Source organism: Pseudomyrmex gracilis, unplaced genomic scaffold (assembly GCF_002006095.1).
Source record: "Pseudomyrmex gracilis isolate BER0280 unplaced genomic scaffold, ASM200609v1 scaffold_106, whole genome shotgun sequence".
In the NCBI taxonomy this organism is placed as follows: domain Eukaryota; kingdom Metazoa; phylum Arthropoda; class Insecta; order Hymenoptera; family Formicidae; genus Pseudomyrmex; species Pseudomyrmex gracilis.
In genome coordinates this window covers 304,134-324,538 of record NW_018020690.1, presented here as the reverse complement: position 1 = coordinate 324,538, position 20,405 = coordinate 304,134, and the positions used below count along the sequence as shown (strand labels likewise).

Here is a 20,405-nt window from a genome sequence, read left to right as displayed (position 1 = left end):
TACTATAGGAAAATGCCGGCGGTCTAAAGGATATCTTAAGATTAAACTGAAAGTAAAACAATGTGTATCATGGAGATATTGTGTATCGCACGAACGATATTGAAACATATATTTATCAGGAAAAGAGGAATATATTATTTTATTTGCGAATAAATTAATCGTAAATTACATAGCAAACAATAGTCTTCTAGAAACAGCTATGTTATTTGTGTCATCATATGCTGTATCCGTATAGATTACGATAACAATGATTACAATTTATATTCTACACATGTTGCGGTATATACATGAATATAAAACACATGTTGCTCTTAATCTGCGATACACCGTTATATTTATGCGCAGTATTACGTATATAATATAATACGACCGAGAATACAAATGTCAATAGAAACTGTCTTTCGGGTACAAAAAAAAATTGTGAGAAATGAAACAAATTTGTATTTCGAACGAAAGTTCTTGTACAATTAGAGCAACAAAAAAAATGCTGTTTTTGTAGACTTAGTTTCGCAATAATCACAGTTTTAATTCTGGTACTCAATTTCCAGCTCTTGCATGTTATTTTTTTTTTTTTTTTTTATTTTAGTAAAATGTATACGCGCGTGTATGTATATGTATACGCATGTGGTATTTATCTTTCCTTATATGAAAATTGTATCGATTGATGTGCGAATTACTCGAAGATTCAATATTAAGTGCACAAATGTGAAGTGAAACGCATTTAACGAATTACATAGTAAAACGATATTGACATACGAAGATCAGATATAAATGACATAAATGCCGCATGTATATAATATATACGTGAATTGACGTGAATATAAACGCGCCTTTCCAAATGGAAGATGCAAATTTGGCATCGCGATCACATAAATAAATATATAAATGAATTATAAGAAAATCAGATATAAAAAAAGTCATGTAATATGTAATATGCAATATAAAGCCCGAACGCGTAACAAAGTCGCGGGAAGAATTACGCGTAACGTTGTTAGGTTCTGCTCAACTTCAATCCATGTTTCTTCAGAAATGTACATCTGTGCGGTATAATGTACGAGAGGTTGAAAATTGAATTTTTTTTTTTCTGTCACGTCAGTTCTCATTTGTGTGAGACTAAGGTCACAGAAATGATTCGCGGTGGTCGTTACAAAAATAGCTGGATGAGAGATATATATAAAATGGTGCATATTATTTTGTTTATCTTGTTAAACAATTAATTAAGCGATATTATGTATAACGGATTGGATTAGAACAAAAGAAATTTGCAAATATTATTTTTTCCTATGTTATTGTAATACAATCCATTGACGAATCTTATTCTCTCTTATTTTCTTTTACGTAGATGGATTAAAGTTTGCACTTTTAAACTTTTAAGATAATTTGGTATAACTAGGAGGCGAAAATTTCTTCCTCAAGAATTTCAATATGTATAACGGCATGCACGAGACTAACGTTATCACCAATACTTTCCACAAGAAGTCCGTCGTTTTAATAAATTCGGCATCTAAATGATAATAGAACATTTATAAGATTTATTTTGATCTTATCCGAATAGATTTTAAAAAGAAAAGTATCAAATAAAGAGACTTACCAAAATAATCCTTGAGGACGACCAACGATAATAGATAAAGCGCAAGAGAGAAGATTTCGGCGAGCATCATTATATGATGCCAGGTTCTAATTGTCAAAGCGACCATTATCAACTCCGTTAAAACTAGCGCCGAAAAACTGATGGCCACTATATGAATGAATTCGTCCTCAAACATTATAAGCGCGCCATACATAATTACACCACCTGAGGTAAAAATCAATTAGAAGAAAACAATACATGGACAGATAGACGCTAAGACGTCACACGCTGCGGACACATACCTTGGTATATACTTATCAAAACCCACATAAAAAATGTTTTGTAAGACAGTGAACGGCCTTTACTAAGCTCTTTATAAAGTTCTGGATAGGTAAGCGCTATTTTCCCAGACACATCCTTATCCAATACCAATGAAAAGACAGGGAACATAGTGTATATCGTAGCGTATCTGTAAATATTTTTACATATATAACATTGACGCAAGTTCTATTGTGAAAGAAATATCGAAACTGTACAAGTTTGAGAAATTTAATTTATCAGAAAGTGTGTCTACTTACCCTACCATAAGAAAACCTTGGTATAACGCGACCGAGGACAGATAAAAGACCGCGGAAAATACAGCCTGCATAGTTGAGATTATCAGACCGCGGTGTATGACAAATTGACTTAAAGCGGCCGAACGTTTGTAACTTCTTCTGCCGTGAACCAACAATAAATTAGCAAGATGACTAAACTGAGAGATGGAGAAATCTGCAGCTAGCGATGCTTGTCTGCCCTCAAGACCCTCGAGACCAATTCCTGCAGGCAAATACAAGTATTTGCTACGTTATCTGAACGTGATATTATTGGATTGTACACAAAATATCGAATCACTTACCAGCATCCGCAGCTTGTATCATAGAAACGTCATTACCGCCATCGCCGACGGCTGCCGTTCTCTTGCCGGTGTGTCTTTGTATTAGACTAACAACCTCTGCTTTTTGCGTGGGAGAGCATCGGCAGCAAACGACAGCGGGCGAGCCGCAAGCAAGTTCCAGAAATTCCTGCTCGTAATACTGCAAGCATACCTCCAGAGAATCGCCGCTGATAACTAAGGCACAATCTTGCTTTTTGCGAAACGTATTCAGTTCCAAGTGAGCATCGGTGCGCGTCACAACAGACTTGAAAACGTGCAGTCCCTGTGTGCGTGAAACCAGACGCGAGGATTTCGCAATGCACGTCGCGGTCTCCAACTTGTCGCCAGTCAACATCCATATCTTGATTCCGGCATTTCTCAGGAGTTCCAGCGTGGGTCTCACTCTGTCCTGTAATCTGTCCTCGACACCGGTCACGCACAGCAGCTCCATTTCTCTCTCAAGACTTTCCACCACCGCGGCGACTCGCGACACGCGATCACTGACGCTCATCCTCGCCGCATTGTATCTACATGATATCGTTAATTTAGTGGCTCATTTTTTGTGTTCTTAGTTTTATCAAAACAATTCTGATAATACGTTACCTTGCCTCGAAATCGAGGTATTGATCCTCAGTCAGATTCTTCTTGGCTACAACCAGTGTTCTGAGACCTTCGCGCGCCATGTTCTCGCACACCTCATCCAACCAATCGTTATACTGCACAATACCAGACATCACGACGTCAGCGCCTTTTAAATAGAATACGATTTCGGAACTGGATTCTTCTCTCACGATTATTCCCATTCGTTTGGTCTCCGACGTAAAAGGAAATATCTGCAGTATAGTGTAATTCAATATTTGACCATTCAGAGTCTTCAACTGCATCGAAGTTAGATCTCGTTTGATTAAAGCCAGTCCCATTTCTTCCGTCCACTTTACCAGAGCCACTTCGTCCGGGCTCGAAGCTTGATAATTGCGCTTCTGTTCTGGTAGATAGTAATGTTGATCTGCCTCTGTTTGACTAAAACATAAACATTTAAGTTAATAGAACAGTCTCTGCCTTTCCGGCGTTGATTAACGACAAATTCAAATACCTCTGGATGGAACCTGTGTCTCCGGTTTCCACTGTTTGCACGCTCACTGAATCCAAATTCGATTTGCTGACCTCGTCGTAAACCGGTGTCACGTTGTGGCACAGCGCTAAAGCGTGTACCGCGTCGTAGATTCGGGTGTTTTCGGAACGTCGCACTTTTCCGCTGTGCGCGGACGGCGCCAATTTCACCGGCGAGTTCTCCGTATCGATCGGGTAATAAGTTTTCAACACCGATGTCACTTCGTCGAACGTTTCCTGGCCGTAAGATATAGTGCCCAAGTGTAATTTCTTGAACACCATTTTATTCTGCGTCAACGTTCCCGTTTTGTCGCTCAATAGATACGATATACGTCCGAGTTCTTCCGGAATAGTGGTGGTTCTAACAACCGTACCGGCGATATCTTTGTCTCTTTGTATGCACCACGCGTAAAACGCTTTGCCCATGTCTAGATTTACTCTCAAACTGATTGGTATGATGTAGGAAAATAGTAAGACAAAACGGAACATGTAACGATACCACGGACCGTTGAATCCCTTCAAACACATCATTACAAGCGCGAGTCCTATTACCGCACAAAATAATACCTGCAAAAAAAAAAAAAAATAGAATTAAATAGTTTATTAATAGAATCGAGATCAACTCCGCATATTAGATTTTGATGCGCGAGTTTTGCAATACCTTTGTCAACTGATTGATCTCTTGATCAAGCAAACCAACTTTTGATCTGATATCCGAATGATTCATGAGAGAGCGTGTTTCTTGACCGGTATAAACAACAACACCGAGAGCAGAGCCTGATGCCACAGCTGTATTAGCCCACAATGTGTTGTCCACGCCCAAGCTTTCTTCACTGCTGTATCCATCATACTAAAGACAGAACATGATTGCGTAAAGAAAAGTGGAGAAGATAAAAATACAAAGATACTAAGAAAACAAAAACTTACTCTCGAAAAGGTGCCGATAAAACTGTGTATATCTTTTTGTGGTTTTTCAACATATATACTGGCTTTGATATCAAACAACTGAGAATTACTTTCCAATTTTTGCGTCGCAGGCACCGCTAATCTCAATTTCCAATCTGTTTCTCCGTCTAACTGATCCGTTCGCACAAAACACGCGCCAGATTTTTCAGTTGTGCGTAATAAAACCAGATCAGCTGGTACTCTTTGACCCTTTTCCACTATTACCTGATAGGGTAAAACAAAGCAATTCTATTTACTGAACAAACTTCTCTTGCAGTCGCGGTTAAATTTCAAGAAAAACAAAGTTGAAAACAACGACTTGTACAAAAGTAAAACGACACTCACCAAGTCGCCCACTCGTAATTTGGAACTTGGTACTAACTCTGGCGTATCAAAACCCTTGACTAATCTATAATACTTTTGTGCATTGACCTCTTTGTCTCTTTTGTATCTTCTAAAATCATCAATGGCTTCGCGAAAGATTGTTACTGTTAAAACAAAGCACAATGGTCCCCAGTATGTGTACAAATACCCTATCCTTATGTCTGGTATAAATTGAGATATAGCCATAAGCAGAAAGTATAAATTCAAGAAGAATTTGAACTGCTGAAAGAGGACCTGTGAAACAACAACGGATGTTGTAAGGTATACTTCTTTATGGATGCGTGATGCGCTAGTTATTTTTTAGTTTTTTTTTTATCGAGAACATACCAGAGGCAAGAACGTAACAAAATTGTATTTTTGATTTCTTATAACATTAGTGGGAAACTTTTCGTGCATAGGTTGTCCAATGTGGATAACCCTAGCTCTTAATTCCCGTTCTCTGCAGCATCTCCTCCACATCCAAGTACAACATCTGCAATCATAAGAAACAGAATCTTCAATCTATATTCAAAAATTCACAAGTAGAAATGGATGATCCTTCGATTGCGATGTTCGAATTGAATGGATGTTTCTTAAAACAAAAGTTTATTAACAGTTATGATACAATACAACTAACTAATTGAATATACGGCAATCGATTGTCAAGATTTGACAAGTAAAAACAAATGTATTCACAACTAGTCACATACAACGCATTGATCGAACAAAGTTGCACTCTTATCGTAACGAGATCGAAACGGAGAAATCGGATGTCGCAAGATTCATAACGCAAGAATTGCGAAAGACAAAAACTTGGAGACAGAGAACGACCGATGAAGAAAATCGAAACCTCGTTCGCGGAGAACCAAACTATATATATATACGTCACCTCGACCAGGAACTGTCATTCCGGGGTTTGGAGATCAACGGAATGTCTTCTTTGGACATTCGTATAACGTTGCTCTGCGTCTCCATTGGGATTATCCCGTTCACAGACGGAGCATCAAACTTCCCGTTCCGCGTTTCCCAATCTCGTTCACAGAAATTACGTCACAGAAATTTTATGAGTCGCGTCAATTTTTAATCAGAATCAACAATGAATTTATTATGAATTCACGTCGTCGCCATTATCGTCGAGCATAAAACACACGGTTGACAAGACGCGTTCACTGTGAGGAACATTGGCTTCTGACGTTACCGGGACCGTTCGGTCACGATTGGCTGCATTCGGTCGATACAACAGCTCCGAGCCAATTATATCTGACAGAACCACTAGCCTGTTTACCTAGAACTGTCAAATTTTTGGCGCGCGCATTCAAACCAGTTCGAAAAGTTGAGAATTTATCAGAGACAGAATCAGAGAGAAACGTGTTACACAGTAGATTGAGAGGATCTCTTTCGAGACGTATTGCGCGCGCAGTCTTTTTAAGACACATCTGAGTGTGTTTAAGAAATTTTACTCGAGAAAAAAGAGAAAATTCTACAAAATTCATTTTCACGAGGTATCGACTTCGCTGTGGAGCGATTTCAAAATGACACTACGACAGTCGTGACGTTATTGTCTTCTCTCTCTCTCTCTATTTTGATGACGTTATTGACGTTCACACGTGGACGCTAACAATGAGACTAGGACTAGGTGCTAATAAATCGGCATACTTGAAAAGCGATCGAGAGACTTCTCGGGGCTTTTGGAAAAAGCGCGAAAAAACTGACAAAGTAATGCCGCAATGAGGGTCAAACGGGATTGAATACTTTAAATTTCTCGAGCGGGTCGTGATTGCGTGGCTTTCAATCGACCGCATTAACATCACGTGAGAGAGATTAAGGTTCTGTTGTTGTCGTTTGTTTCATCGATTTACAACGAACGAACGGCGCGCACGACACGCGAAGTAGCATCACGCGAGAAATATTCCATTCCTCGGTCGGCATTCCCTCGGAACAACGAGTCGCTTTGTTTCTCCTCTCTCGCGTCGTTAATATATAGAGAAAACAAATCCGATCTTAGATCATCGGACATTAGAAAAAAATTAATTACGCATTAGCCGCACAATGCGGGAAAACAATCCAACGAATATTCGATTATCGATTCCGCGATGCGCTTTGTTTTATGTCTATATGCGCGCGGCAAATTATATTTTACCGCAGAGACCGCGAGCTCGTGTTATATTTGTTCCGTTATTTATACCTTGGACTCTTACTACTTGCGTCGAACGAAGAGTAGAGAAAGATATTTATTATCACACGAAGAGATAGAGAGAGAGATACACAATTTAGAGCTACAGCGCGTAAACACATATATTGGCAATCAACTGACATTGAAGTTTTAATCGCGCGATACGTTGCGTATTAATCGAGAAAATTTCGTTGCTACAATTGGATGAAGCGAGAATTACCGTGTTTTCCTTATGCAAATTTCCTGCCACATCATGCACACACACCACAAAGTAATCCCACTTCAGGAATTACGAACCGCACACCGTGCTAATCTTTACGACTTCCCGACTTTATCGCACGTTTGCTTCGCACTATTGCAAATTCTGTTGAAATTTTTTTTTCGCTTCAACTCGCTGTATTGTTTTTGTTAACGATCTTATGTATGTTACATCGTCGGTGATCTACGTGAATTTATCGCGCGCTATTTACTTCGATCAAAAATAAATAGAAATTATTCTCTTTCGAACAATTTTGCTTCGAATAAATGACAATATCACTCAGCGAAAAACGATTGTTAAAAGTATCACGTGTGAATAATTAAGATAAACGCACTGAGAAACCTCTGTACACAAGTAAGTAAACTACTAAATTAAATTCGTCCCTTTTGTTTTTGGTGGTAACTCGGGAACTTTCAAACGCAAACTAAATCAAGTGTCACGTTCAGGCATCACTAACAATACTGAGTCACACAACTTGAAGTCTTCAGTAAACATTTATACTGATATATACAGGGTGTCAAAAAATCGATTTCAACGTGTAATATATATTCATAATAGTTTCTTCGTATAATTTGCGTTGCGTTACATTTTACGTTGCACGTGATGCTTTATATTATTTATATATATATATATATATATTATTGTATATATATAATATATACATATATTATTACATATATTAACATATACATATATATATTTTTATACTGTTTTTAATACGTTACAAAAAATAACTTTTCTGAAGTTAAATGATACTCTTTTATATATAAAGTTTACAAAACAAAAACATCATCTCATTAAAAAAAGTAATTAGAAAAACACTAAGTAATTTTTATTTTATCAGTTTACAATGGGAGGTCCCTTTTATTTTATCAGTTTATACAATGGGAGATTTCTTCATATCTTTTCCTTTAACGTGACCGATAAGACCGATAAGAACGATCAGTCGCGAATAGAAAAAAAAAACACGAAAATTACGACTATGCGCCACAAGTTGATATACATCACGCGTTCCGAAACACCTCGTAGATAAGCCGGATCCGACTTTACTCACCCGCAGAGGCAGTTCTTCAGGTACTTGGAACAATCGCTGATGCGCCGTCGCCTCGACGTCAGCTGTCTGATGCTGTCCTCGGACGGTTGCAGCAGGTAGTCAGTCTCGTCGTCGTCCATCTCGAAGTCCCGCTCGTCGGAGTTGAGCCGCAACGGCATCTCCTCCAGCCTCATGCTGAGGCTGCGACGCGCGCGTTCGTTCCTCGTTTTCGGTAATAAATTTTTTTTAACCGCGTCGCGCAGCTCACCACCGAGAGAGCAGCAATATCTACCCCTTTTAAACGTCGAAAGGTCGACCTCGCCGCCGGCGCTTTTATCCCACGCGGCGGCGAGAGAGCTAGACGCGCGGCTAACTGATGATGATGCGGATTAATCGTCGCGGCCTCGCGCGTTGCGACGTCGTCGCGCGAACGATCGCCACCGCGGCGAAATGTCCGCGGCGCATAATCTTATCGCGTCGAGCGATTTCGCCAGCCGATTTCCGATAATGTAATCAAGGTTTCAGCGTCTCGTAGTAACGTCGACGATGAAGCTCGAACAAGGTGAGTCCGCGATCAGCGCGCGAGTGACGGCGACGACGACGACGACGAGATCGACGTCGGAGGCTGCTGCTGCTTGTTTACAAACGCACACACACGTACATATGGGACTCGGAAAATTTTATGTGCATCATGGCGGTTTCGTTTCACGTGAGGAATGATGACGAAAAGCGTGAGAGATGTGAGATACAACGTTCGTTTTCCAAGACGTTCGATGCGCACAAACGCGAGTAACAGAGATCAGTTCATGTGTGTATTTTGTTTATTAACATTATTAAGCGTAATGACACTTGACTCTGTGTGCGTGTGTTGTAACTGCACGCGGCAACGCGCCGCGCGCTGCCATCTTTCGCTCAGCTGTCATGTGGTCGCGCCGTCTGCTAGAATCGATTCGAAACGAGCTTTTTGGCGCGTTTATTTGAAATTCGCAATGCGCGCTCGCGATTTCTCAGATGTGCGTAAAAGGCTGGTTTCAGGAGTGGTCATTGATTCAAATTTAATAAGATATTGTTTGATTGAGAACAAACACACATTCAGTTAGACATTCAATTACAAATTATTTACATATTATTCAATTTCGTATCTATTTTATTTATTTATTAGTAGTGTAATTTCACGCAAATTATAATATCAGCAAAATTATTGCGTTACTTAATTCGATACTTCGCGGCTAGGGATTCGATTGCGCTTTCGTCCTGTAATTTTCCTTTTCGCAGATGTTGAAAAAGTTGCTCGCATCGACAACACTCGTCTTTGGTCATGAAACACATCGTCAGATCGAATCTGTTGCACGTGCTTAGTATAGTGAGAAGTTCCGTAATTGGCGTTACGTCGTTTACGTTTGACGAATATCGCAGACACGTGTCAATAAAATCACTCAAAAAAGACGCCGGTATTTCCACTCGAAAAATATGACTTTGTAAAATATTCCTGCGAACATGTCGCGTATCAGTTAACATCGATCTCCTTACGTGCGTTTGACATGTTTCTTACCTCAAGTTCCATATGTACGTAAATCTTTCGGATGTATCCACGATTTTTTCCCAACATTGTAAAAAATCGTCGCGCGTCTCGGACGATTTTTTTGCGACTACTTCGCTGTTATATTTATCACATGCTAACTTTTCCGACGTCGCGTGCGAAGTTGGATAGCGAGATTTAGTGCCTATCATGGGATTCCATTGCACTCCTATCCTGGGTGTTTTATCGCCACGCTCCAGCGGTTTCAAATGAGCACCTTCCACCTGTCGCGTATAACGCATTTATATAAGAAATATGTAATAAACGGTTTTATAATTTTGTCGAATAAGAAAAGTTTGTATATTGGATTTTACATCTTATGAAAAATTGATTAAAAAAAAAACTTACAAAGAAAAAATACACGTGTGATTATTTTTTTATTGCATAAAAAATGTAACCAAAATCACACACACACACACACACATTACCAACTGTCTGAAGTGTTCGTATGTCGGCACTCCTTGTTCGACCGCGCGAATTTTAGCGTCATTTCGCAATTTATATAATTCATCGGCTGCGAGGGCCGCGTGAAGCTCCTCCTCTAAACTTTTGTAATCAATCGGTGCTTTTAAAGCGCTCATTGTCGCTGTGCTTTAGTTTTCTTTCTCAGCACGCATTTCTCGGTTCTATATAACAGGCCGATACGCAGGACTGTTTTGTGTTGTCATGGAAACTTTAGCTGATCGATTGCTCTGCTGCTGATTAGAAATGCACTCGCTTTAAAAACCGAGTGCCTTCTATTTATTTTCAATACTCGTACAAAAAAAAAAAACAAGCATACACATTTTCCAATGCAAGAAATTACAGTTCAAAGTAAATGAAATAATTATTTTGTAAGAATTAAATTAAGAATATTTTTTTCAATCACAATGTAGAAGAGTCGAGAATATAAATTAAAAAAATTTTTTTTTTCATTATTTTCTAGTAATAATGGGTTCCGCGTCGGATATATCTTTCTCCTTTGCCAGCCTGTTCAGTCTTTTCGTCACCAGTTTGTCGTGAATTCTTTTCATCTCGAGTATTTCCTTCATTTCCTCCTTGTCTTTTTCCTGAAATTAATTGTATAAATATATAATCCATTTGTGTCACCGGGTTTACTTGTTTTGCGTTCTCACGTTTTGATTCAATCGAAGAACTAGAGCTCTACGACCGTCGGACATGGGCTGAGAATAATCCATCAGTTTCTTCAGTCTTTCCTCGGGACTTACGCCTCTCTCCACGACCAGAACTATGCGCGCCCACTGGCACACACGAAGCGCAAAATCAGCACAAATTAACGCGAGACACATAACGTGTCTCTCTATTTTAACGCTCTATTAATTAATGACGACGTACTTGTCTTTGCCACTCATTTTTTCTTTCAGCGATCTTCTGGTAAGTGTTACCCATCATGGCAATTAACATGTTCACGAGCAAAATCGCCACAATCGCCATGTATAACACGAACAGCAGCTGCAACAGTAGACGTAAGAATTTATACTGCGACAATAGCGACGCGCATATTTCCAATAATAAATTTTATCAATTGCGCGAGAAATTTGGAGAAGCCCTTTTGTCGATAAGCATAATTGAGAGAATTGATAAAAATACATAATATTTTTTATAATAATATCTTTAACCAAAAATAATACACAATATTTCGCGCATCTTTGAAGAATCGACTGTGGAAACGTCATCGCATCGAACAAATTGTACCTTAGCTTCGAATTCGTGATCGGTTCTTTCGAACGCGCCAAAGTAATCGCCGAAGTTCGTCATGCTCATCAGAAACATCGCCATAATGCTCTCCATCGGCGAAGGCATCGGATTCGTCACCGAATCGTCAACGCCTTCCGGAGTGTTCGGATTATCGAACGATAAAAATATGATGTAATAAGCTGCAAAAAATTTATATACGAGTTATCGAAACTTTTATTGACAAATAACATTATTATTTATAAAATGTCGCCATTTGAAACGTCGTCTGTGCGAAGAACGTCTAAAAGTTTTCGACGGGCGAATGACGCGTCGATCAATATTTCTCATCGGCAGGAAGCATTTTCACGAGCGAACAGACTCTCCATTCAAGTCTCGCGATGACATTGCACCGCTGTGATGAAAAGCACAATGCGACGGTGTTGCATAATCGCGCGCGTCGCGCTATTTAACGCTTCTTCTCCGCGATCTTCTTCTCTCGTATGTGTGCACCGCGTGTGTTTCTCGCTCCCAATTGTACACACAGGAAACCTTCGATGCGATGTGTGTCAATGTCGCGTGCAAAGCAAAAGCGTCGATTGGATCATACAACGTGCACGCGTATCGTCGATGCCGTTACGTTCGCGCGGCTAATTAATAAATTGTTGCTAGTCAATAGAACGCGGGACACGAGGCGATCGTTGCTGATCGAAACGAGCTGATCATTGATGGAATTGACGACGTTCGGTCTATTATAACGTGCCATTATGTCTCCGATGATCAATTGACGATAATCAGCAGAAAGATCGCTCATCGAATACGCATTTATTCCGCACCCGAGAAAGAGAGAGAGAGAGAGAGAGAGAGATAGAGAGAAACAAGCTTCATTCATGAAGATAAATAGGATATACAATGACCACGGCGCATGAAATTGAAAGGAGAGTCGAGCGACGTGATGGAATTCCAAAGCGCCGCGCGCTTTACCTTGAGAAAATCCCATCACGAAAACGAGATAGATGGAAACAAATCTGAGAAGATCGCCCATGATCATTCTGTAGATCATTACGACGAACGGCCCGACCGTTTTGAAGCCTCTGCAGAAGAACAAAAAGTACGGCGCCGTCGTAAGCATCACCACGACGGCCAGCATGTCCTCGATCTCGTCAACGCAGGCGAGTCTCAGAAACGGAAACGACGTCAAAATGCAGCACGAGAAGAGGAACATCACGCGCGACGGCGCCGTCATCTGAAAAAAATCGCATTAGCACGTGCTAATAATCGCGAGAAATATTGTTGAGAACGCGTTTTGAGAAATGAATTTCAATTAATGTTGTAATTAACTCCCGTTATAATTTCTTACTAGATTTTCAATGAACATGTTGAGACCCAAAAACATCGCCTCGCGCAACGCAGCGACGATGTAAAGCAGCGCTGCGAAGTACATCAGAATCTCAGCGGTCACACGAATCTTCGTGGTCATCGTCGTCAGTTGCATCAGTCGGCATTCTCCCGTAATATTGCCCCACCTGCTCCGATAAGATAAAAAATAGCGCGCTACAAAAATTAATAAAAATAATCAAATTAACATTGCAGTTCTCACAACGCACCAGCTGTCGCGATTGTTGAGTTTTGGCAGCGCGATGTTGTTAATGATCACCGCCTTCGCGGTGGAATCCTCGCTCGTGACACTTTCGTTATACGCTTCCGCGAAATAATCGGACGACGCGTCTTGCGGACTGTCTGTGTACCACAGCTTGTGAATGGTTGTCTCGTCCAGCGGACTCAGCATGTCCTCATTGTTGTTGCTCAGCGTTAAAAGCAGCATGCTCTTGAGCGCCGACGTAATGTTCGACGTCACTTGCAGCTGAATCTGCTCCAGCGATTCTTGCGTCACGTTCAGGGATGATTTGAAGTTGGAAGTGAAAGCCGTTGCGAAGCTGTTCGTAATCAATTCCGAGAGATCCGTGCCTTGGAACAGCCTGAGAATCGCGGAATCCGTTGTCGTCACGTTCGAGGAGTTCGTTCTCGTTAACGTCTCGTTTGTGCTTTCGGCCGTTTGCGAGGCCGACGGGCCGGGACGAAGAGTGAAACTTATCAGCGATAGCACGAAGTAGAAGCAGAAGAGGAAGAACTGACGGTAAAATCTAAAAATTGAATGTTTTTCTGATTATTGATTTGTGTGTGTGTGTGAAGAGCGGTTGATTTAAAAAAAACAATTTTTATTGTATAAAAATTGAATATATTGTATTTATTAAAGGTGTGTGTGTTTTCTACACACACACACACCGGGATTTGACAAAGGTATTCCATTTGGCGTTCAGAAGATCGACCAATGTGCCGTCCATCAGCTCCAAATGTTCATCCTTTTCCTGTAATTTAACATTCGAATGAAAAAATAAGTTTCCCGTACTAGTGATTCGGCAAGTAATCGGTGCAATAAAAAATTCGCTTACGCCGAAAACAACCAAGTTCAGAGCGGAGTTATTGTTGATCGTTCCTGTGGTAACGTCGATCGTGTCTATCTGCGACAAGGGATAGGCCGCGCAAGTTATGCTACCGATTTGCCAGTATATCTCTCTCTCGATGTTCAAAATGTGAAAGAACAGTTCGACATTGGCCAACTTAGCTGCCAGAGTCAGCGGCGTCAGATGTTGCGCGTTTCTTATGGAAAGAGAAGATCCGATCTCGTAAGCCATGTCAAACGTGGCCTGTCAGGATCAAATTGAGAACACAAATTTATAAAACTACATTTAAACATATATAAAAAAAAAAAAAAACAACACAAACCGATTAATAAACGAGCAATTATTATAACGAGCAATTTATTATAAAATTTACTACTCGCCAGTTTGTCCTGTATCACAAGCATGTGCAAAACGGTGTTTCCGTTCGTGTCCTGCTTGTCAGGATCCGCGTTTCTGGCTAGTATAATCCTGTAGCACTCCTCCTGACCGAGACACGCGGCGAAGCTCAACGGATACTCACCCCAATATACGTAACTGTGAGGACAATAAAACAGATCGTCTCTCTCTCTTTCTCTCTCTCTTTTGTCAAATCAAGTCTAATCTACATTATTTACTGTAGACGTCGTCTGACAGGTCTCGTTGAATTTTTAATGGATGAGCTTATTTACGAGCTTGTTTATTAGTTGTTTAATTGTGGCGTTTAACCCACTGACAAGACGTTCGCTCTTAAAATTGCTTCAAAACAGATCTTTTATAAATTCGAACGGGAAGCGTGTCATCAAAATGGAATTTTTCTGTTTTTCGCTATTTTAATTAAGTACAAGTTAAGACAAATATCATGTAATTTGAATTAATTGTAATTAAAAAAACTCATACATCAAAGCACAATATATATTGTTTGAATGATTAGTTTTAACAATTATATGTACCCGCTGTAATTGGTTTCTTGCGTAACACACACCCACTCGTGGTCCAGACTGTCGTTCCTCGACGCCTTTTGATCTTCCGGACACATGAAATTGCCGACGCATCTCTCGTGAATAACGCGCGGATCGTCCGCGCCGCTGTCGAGAAGAAATTTCACCATCGACGGATCCTCGTTTACGATAGCAATGTGCAGCACGTTTTCTCCTAAATTTCAAACCGAGTGTAATATAATAAAGCCAAGATAACGTTTCATTGTGTGTGTGTGTGTGTACTTTTGTTTGATGCATTTTTATAGAACTCGAACTTGCCGTAATACTCGTCGCATATGTAAATATCGTTTATGAGCTTTGGATAGAAACGCAACAGTCGTTTTGCCAAGTCGGCGTGAATGGCGGTTGCGTTTAACATGCACAAGTGCAGGATCGTTTCGCCGACTGCGCCTCTCTCGCTCAAACTCCAGCACACCAACCGATATTTGCTCTTGTCTGACAAGAAATTTGGTATTAATTAACGTTTTTCTTTTTATATTAATCGCGCGATTTTGAGTCGTAACACATAGGTCGCTCTCTACCTATTTTGTTTTCATCAACGTCCTCGTCGCCTATATCTTTGTCTATATCGTAATCCGCAGGATTTTCCATAGCTCTCAAGGGTGCCAACTAAACGAGACGAGGAAAGAAAATTCAATAGAAAAGATCTGGGAACGAAGGGAGAGATCAATTCGCGTGTACCATCTTGTGCCGCGGACGTTCCTTATTCCTCAAGAGAACCATTTTTTCTATGGGTATCCATTTACCCTCTCCCTTGTTGTAGAGATAAGGTTCGACTTTCGTTCTTATCGCGTGATCCAGCTCCGCGAATTGCTTGGTTTGCGTGGCTCTCTTCATCATGTCTACCAACAAGCCGCCACCTGCGATCGCAGAAATGAATCGGAGATTTTAATTCCTGGTCGTACAATTAAAAATCAACAGAACGATTTGAATTACCATATACATGGGGGAAATCCCCCAGAACACACATCAGTATATCCAGCAGATATGCCGATAGGAAGCACGTCAGACCGAAACGATCTGTCATAGTATATTCCGTCGGAAGTGTTGTTTGTCCACGCGAACGAGGAGATTCGCGGTCGCGCGCGCGCGCGCGCGCGAACGTCATCGCGCGATATAAAATTAAATCGCGGCGCGTGTATATCTCCGTTGCGTCACGTATTGCTACAAGTATTTGGATCGTCTCGAGTGTGCCGAGAAAATGCGGCCTGAGAACCGGTATATCGGGCATTAGCACTTCGGCCGCGCATTGGAATAGTCGGTGCGGTGACTCACGGACAAAATAATGATATACGACGGCGCGGAAGAAGAGAAGCCGTCGAAACGTGCGCGGCTCGTTTTTGATTAACATTAATTCTGCGCGGCGCATGACAGCATTCCTATTTTCGCGATTGAAAAGTGCGCGCTTCTCCCGCTTGCTGAAAACGAGCCGTCAGTCACAGAAAGGCGATTCGCCAATTAAACTCGCAACTCGTGATGTCAGAGCGCGCAGATGTTGCGCTCGTTACGACACGGAGGAATATCCGAGGCGCCGAAAATTGTTGGCGTCTAACCGGCGTTCTTTTTTTCCTCCGTTTTTGTTGGAGAGAGTTTAGTTTTTTTTTTTTTTTTTTTTTTTTTAGGCAATCGCGAAATATTGCAACAATGTGTGGTCCGGCTACACCTCATTTGAGAAAAAAAATTTGTATTCTGTAAATTAATGATGTGAACGAGTGTATTTTTAGTTGCCATCTATAATGAAATTTATTATTGAAATGTATTATTTATTATTTTTCGTCCCATTCAATTTTTCATATGTTTTCTTTCCTTAACTTGAGAGGAAATATTTATTTTTGATGTATTTCCCGGAATGAAAAATACATTTAAAAAATAAGCGAAACGCACAGCGGATGGAATGTTTTTAGGTTTAAAAAGTTGTTTTTTGTTTTACTCTCTACAGCTTCGCAAACCTGTGAAAAGATCGATTTCGAATTTCAATTTCCCTGAACACGGAGGGGGGGGCTCTGACCCCCGAAGGGAGTTATTTGCTCGCTGTTATTTATTCGATTTTTATCAAGAAAATAAAAGCACACAAATGGGAGGAGAGAGATATTTTATTGGGGTATATGTGCCATGCAACGCCATCTTGTACTATCTGGCGCAACCATTGCACGCATCGTCGCAATTGCTGGCGCAAGTCTGGGAGTGAAGAGCGGGGTATTTCCATCGGAGGATTGCCATCGTCGTCGTTGTCAGTGGGTTGGACGTGACACGTGCGGTACACAGCCACGCTTCAATGCAGGAATCATGGCACAGTGGAAGCAAGATACAATATTGAAATTGATCGGTGCGTATCGCGAGAGGAGATTTCTCTGGGACAAGACGGCTGTCGAGTATACCGACCGGAGCAAGAGATACAATGCGTGGAAAGAAATTGCAAACGAGGTGCGGTGTGATCAAGTGTGGTCAAGATATTATTTAATGTTACTTAATAATGTATGTAAACTTATAAGTTTTTTTTTTTTGGCGATATTTTGTCTTATTTTAGTGATGTATACAAATCGAAAGGAGAGATTGGAACTGATAAAAAATTAAAAATTATTTTTAACGTTATTATTATTACCATCAAAAAAAAGGTTTTACGTATTTACGTCTATATTAAAAATAATTGTAAATTGATATCTTTAAATCGACGTATTGATAATAAAAAAAAAGCAGTTATATATGTTTTTTTAGAGAAAAGAAAATTATAGTCTGTTTCAAGGTGCGATAATATAACGCGCGTGTGTATTATGCCAAGAATTACTCGAGTAGAGTAAAAAATATTTGCTTGTGCATATATACGCATACATATCTTAGGGAGCATATTGCGATAAACGCGATACGTCTCCAACACTTGCGCAAGTCATTGCACAACAGCGAGTCGTGGCGGGCAAGCAAGCGCGGAAGCCTTTATAACGCCGGAAAGTAATCTCGGATAGAAAGGCCATTTTTGCGTAACAATGGCGTAAAGAAATTCACGATCTATTTGTTTACAACCATATGTATATTTATCGCGCAAAAAGTAATCCGGGGCGCGTTTCTTTCTGAAAAATTGCATTCAGGTCGGCTTCGACGTGATGACGGTCGAGCGGAAGCTGAAGAGCCTGAAGACTCACTTCATGTCGGTGCACAAGGCGTACGCGAAACGAAGGCTCAGGAGCGATCTGAATTCTGGGAGCGTCGCCGAGAAGCCCAAATGGTTCGCTTACGAGGCACTGACTTTTCTGATTAAAGGATGCGCGTCGCGAGCCAATCGCGAGACGATCATGGAAAGGGAGAGGCAGGTGCGCAAAGAATATGATCCGCATTTTTCATTTGCGTATGTAATAAAGACGTCATCTGCGTTTAATTAATTTATGACGTACTGTTTTTGTATTCTTTTTTGTTTTTTAGAATTCCACACCTGCTTCTAATTGGAAGACGCAGGTACGTTATATATATATGTATATATTTTGTGTTTCGTGCGATATATATTTAGTTTTTTACGCGTGGCTAAAGAACCTTCTTTGTGGGTTCGAAACAAAAAACAAAAACAATCTCGTTCTTGTAGAACTCAACTTCTGCGACGTCACGACTTTTTCTTCCGCGTTTTCAGGAGATTTCGACATACCGGGACGAGTTTACGGTTTTTGCCGAGCACGTCGCTATTCGGCTAAAGAATATAAAAGACGTGCGTGCGAGACTCATTGCGCAGCACCAGATAAACAACATCTTATTCGAGGCCGAAATGGGAAAGTATAACGCGCAGACCTCTTACAATTCGACGGCGAGCACCGAGCACTTGGACGAACCGTCAACGTCAAACGATGAGAAAGTGATAATAAATATCCCCCAAGCCGAATCCAATTTTTTTTCGCAAACATAATTGCTGTATAAAATATTAGTAACATTATTGTTTCTCTCATAGAATATTAATATTATATTATATTAATATTATTGTTCCTCTTTCTCGTTCTATTGGTTACATCGTAGTGCAATTGTTGATATAATAAGAGTTTCTTATTGTAAGTAATAATGGCTGACAGAATGTTTTCTATCATACAAAACGCGAAAACGCGTTCGGCGAGTTAACGAACGCGCTGAAGTATTGCTCAATCATTGCGCTTTTGTGTGTGTTTTTTTTTTTTGCTGGCGTGTCGCATTCGCTTCTTCGTCGTTGTAGCCGCGGAAGCCGCATCGCAGAAGTCAGATTTTCACAAGCCAACATGAGACCGACACGCGAAAACGTGCATCAGAAATTCGCGATGACGTTCGCGCGCTGTTTTTAGACTTCAGATGTTTTATTGTTGGTTGCGGTAACGCAAGTTAAGGCCTCGAATGTAAAAAAAAAACTGAAGTAACTATAAGTAATTATGAGTAAAATTTTACTTAATAAAATTTAAGTAATTATGTTAATTACTTAAGTACATATTTACCTATGTATTTAAAGAACTGAATAAAAAGTTTCGACCGAGTTTCACAAATTTTTACATTTTACACTCACCTTTCAGGTCGACTAATTTGTAAAGCATAATAGACGAGGTGTCCGTCTGTTTTTTCACGCCGCTTGTCACATTGCTCTCGGCGTTACCCATGATTTATTATCGTTTTTGGGAGCACCGTTTGAAAGAAAAGACTTTTTGCACTCTCGAACGCGAGGCGAGAGTGAAGATGCACAACGCGCGACTATTATTTGCCAAATAAACACGTCTGGTTGGTTGCCAGGATACCGTGGCCAATAATCGATTAAGCAAATATGCAGCTTTTGAGATTTGGACTAAAAGTACCGATTGATTCAAAAGTTTGATTGCACATATTGTGTGTTTTGTATTTTTAATTATACGTCGTAAGTCATTTAAGCGGTTTTTTGATAACGAGGAAATAATCAAACAGGAAGTTTGAAACAGAAAACTACAGAGCGGTTCGCAAATTTAACGACGAAAGAGATTAATTTCCAAGCGAGATTTCGGTATAAAAAAACTCCTGTTTTGTGTTGCGGATTAATAAGATATTCTCTCCATTGATGTAGGATGCTCCGCGCGGAGCCCCAATTGCGACTTGTAATTCTGAAGTGGCTTTGAAGTGGCTTTATCGCAACCGCAACTGTTGCCAAAAATTTATCAAGTAACTGATAAATTTCTGTCATGACGGGACTATGTGCCTGAATTCTTGTTCACTTTTATAGATTTTTATTTTATTAAGCAACGGCACACAGTATACGAATGTACAACAATTAACGTTTCGTCATTTTGCTTCTCTTTGTGCGTTAGTGTAACTTGCAAAAATATTCGCAAGGCTTATCTGGTATACATACACTCGCTTATTCTGTTCTCTGACAGAA

The 20,405-nt window shown here is 40.3% G+C and overlaps 4 protein-coding genes across 11 annotated transcripts; 1 reads left to right on the top strand and 3 right to left on the bottom strand.

The window, feature by feature from the left end:
* Nucleotides 1-561: 561 nt before the first annotated feature.
* On the bottom strand, nucleotides 562-8,767 carry LOC109856037 (probable phospholipid-transporting ATPase IIB). 3 transcript variants are annotated; one of them, XM_020430860.1, is made up of 12 exons: nucleotides 8,391-8,767; nucleotides 5,253-5,397; nucleotides 4,887-5,159; nucleotides 4,524-4,766; nucleotides 4,258-4,446; nucleotides 3,580-4,163; nucleotides 3,090-3,506; nucleotides 2,469-3,013; nucleotides 2,149-2,389; nucleotides 1,873-2,039; nucleotides 1,592-1,795; nucleotides 562-1,504 (listed from the first exon to the last, which is right to left on the bottom strand). In XM_020430860.1, the coding sequence occupies exons 1-12, from the start codon at nucleotides 8,561-8,563 to the stop codon at nucleotides 1,371-1,373; spliced, it is 3,315 nt and encodes a 1,104-aa protein (XP_020286449.1). In that variant the 5' UTR covers nucleotides 8,564-8,767; the 3' UTR covers nucleotides 562-1,370. The 3 variants fall into 3 exon arrangements, with proteins under 3 accessions (XP_020286449.1, XP_020286451.1, XP_020286450.1); XM_020430862.1 differs by lacking the exon at nucleotides 8,391-8,767 and adding an exon at nucleotides 7,298-7,781; XM_020430861.1 differs by lacking the exon at nucleotides 8,391-8,767 and adding an exon at nucleotides 5,794-6,069.
* Nucleotides 8,768-8,785: 18 nt separating this feature from the next.
* On the top strand, nucleotides 8,786-19,539 carry LOC109856038. 6 transcript variants are annotated; one of them, XM_020430865.1, is made up of 5 exons: nucleotides 8,786-9,177; nucleotides 17,004-17,539; nucleotides 18,148-18,369; nucleotides 18,479-18,511; nucleotides 18,636-19,539. In XM_020430865.1, the coding sequence occupies exons 2-5, from the start codon at nucleotides 17,177-17,179 to the stop codon at nucleotides 18,948-18,950; spliced, it is 933 nt and encodes a 310-aa protein (XP_020286454.1). In that variant the 5' UTR covers nucleotides 8,786-9,177; nucleotides 17,004-17,176; the 3' UTR covers nucleotides 18,951-19,539. The 6 variants fall into 6 exon arrangements, with proteins under 6 accessions (XP_020286454.1, XP_020286455.1, XP_020286456.1 ...); XM_020430866.1 differs by lacking the exon at nucleotides 8,786-9,177 and adding an exon at nucleotides 16,336-16,389; XM_020430867.1 differs by lacking the exon at nucleotides 8,786-9,177 and adding an exon at nucleotides 16,744-16,820.
* On the bottom strand, nucleotides 9,174-10,551 carry LOC109856039 (coiled-coil domain-containing protein 103). Its single transcript, XM_020430870.1, has 3 exons — nucleotides 10,368-10,551; nucleotides 9,922-10,172; nucleotides 9,174-9,858 (listed from the first exon to the last, which is right to left on the bottom strand). Exons 1-3 carry the CDS (start codon nucleotides 10,527-10,529, stop codon nucleotides 9,576-9,578), a joined length of 696 nt encoding a protein of 231 aa, XP_020286459.1. The 5' UTR covers nucleotides 10,530-10,551; the 3' UTR covers nucleotides 9,174-9,575.
* On the bottom strand, nucleotides 10,830-19,728 carry LOC109856040 (transient receptor potential cation channel subfamily V member 5). Its single transcript, XM_020430871.1, has 15 exons — nucleotides 19,569-19,728; nucleotides 15,746-15,924; nucleotides 15,586-15,673; nucleotides 15,323-15,499; nucleotides 15,017-15,218; nucleotides 14,468-14,621; nucleotides 14,076-14,330; nucleotides 13,909-13,991; nucleotides 13,230-13,766; nucleotides 12,983-13,148; nucleotides 12,607-12,868; nucleotides 11,644-11,825; nucleotides 11,284-11,400; nucleotides 11,064-11,189; nucleotides 10,830-10,997 (listed from the first exon to the last, which is right to left on the bottom strand). The coding sequence occupies exons 1-15, from the start codon at nucleotides 19,657-19,659 to the stop codon at nucleotides 10,863-10,865; spliced, it is 2,754 nt and encodes a 917-aa protein (XP_020286460.1). The 5' UTR covers nucleotides 19,660-19,728; the 3' UTR covers nucleotides 10,830-10,862.
* Nucleotides 19,729-20,405: the final 677 nt, after the last annotated feature.

Excerpts from the sequence above, each read along its gene's own strand:
- LOC109856038 (XM_020430865.1), top strand. The coding sequence starts at position 17,177 with ATGCAACGCCATCTTGTACTATCTGGCGCAACCATTGCACGCATCGTC. Across the intron at positions 17,540-18,147 it reads ATTTAATGTTACTTAATAAT|GTCGGCTTCGACGTGATGAC; the intron begins GTATGTAAACTT and ends AATTGCATTCAG. Across the intron at positions 18,370-18,478 it reads TCATGGAAAGGGAGAGGCAG|AATTCCACACCTGCTTCTAA; the intron begins GTGCGCAAAGAA and ends TTTGTTTTTTAG.
- LOC109856039 (XM_020430870.1), bottom strand. The coding sequence starts at position 10,529 with ATGAGCGCTTTAAAAGCACCGATTGATTACAAAAGTTTAGAGGAGGAG. Across the intron at positions 10,173-10,367 it reads TCAGACAGTTGGTAATGTGT|GTGGAAGGTGCTCATTTGAA; the intron begins GTGTGTGTGTGT and ends TATACGCGACAG. Across the intron at positions 9,859-9,921 it reads ACGTACATATGGAACTTGAG|GAATATTTTACAAAGTCATA; the intron begins GTAAGAAACATG and ends ACATGTTCGCAG.
- LOC109856037 (XM_020430860.1), bottom strand. The coding sequence starts at position 8,563 with ATGAGGCTGGAGGAGATGCCGTTGCGGCTCAACTCCGACGAGCGGGAC. Across the intron at positions 5,160-5,252 it reads TTGTTACGTTCTTGCCTCTG|GTCCTCTTTCAGCAGTTCAA; the intron begins GTATGTTCTCGA and ends GTTGTTTCACAG. Across the intron at positions 1,796-1,872 it reads TTTGATAAGTATATACCAAG|GTGGTGTAATTATGTATGGC; the intron begins GTATGTGTCCGC and ends TTTTTACCTCAG.
- LOC109856040 (XM_020430871.1), bottom strand. The coding sequence starts at position 19,659 with ATGGGTAACGCCGAGAGCAATGTGACAAGCGGCGTGAAAAAACAGACG. Across the intron at positions 15,500-15,585 it reads CGTTGATGAAAACAAAATAG|ACAAGAGCAAATATCGGTTG; the intron begins GTAGAGAGCGAC and ends ATTTCTTGTCAG. Across the intron at positions 15,219-15,322 it reads CATATGCGACGAGTATTACG|GAGAAAACGTGCTGCACATT; the intron begins GCAAGTTCGAGT and ends TTTGAAATTTAG.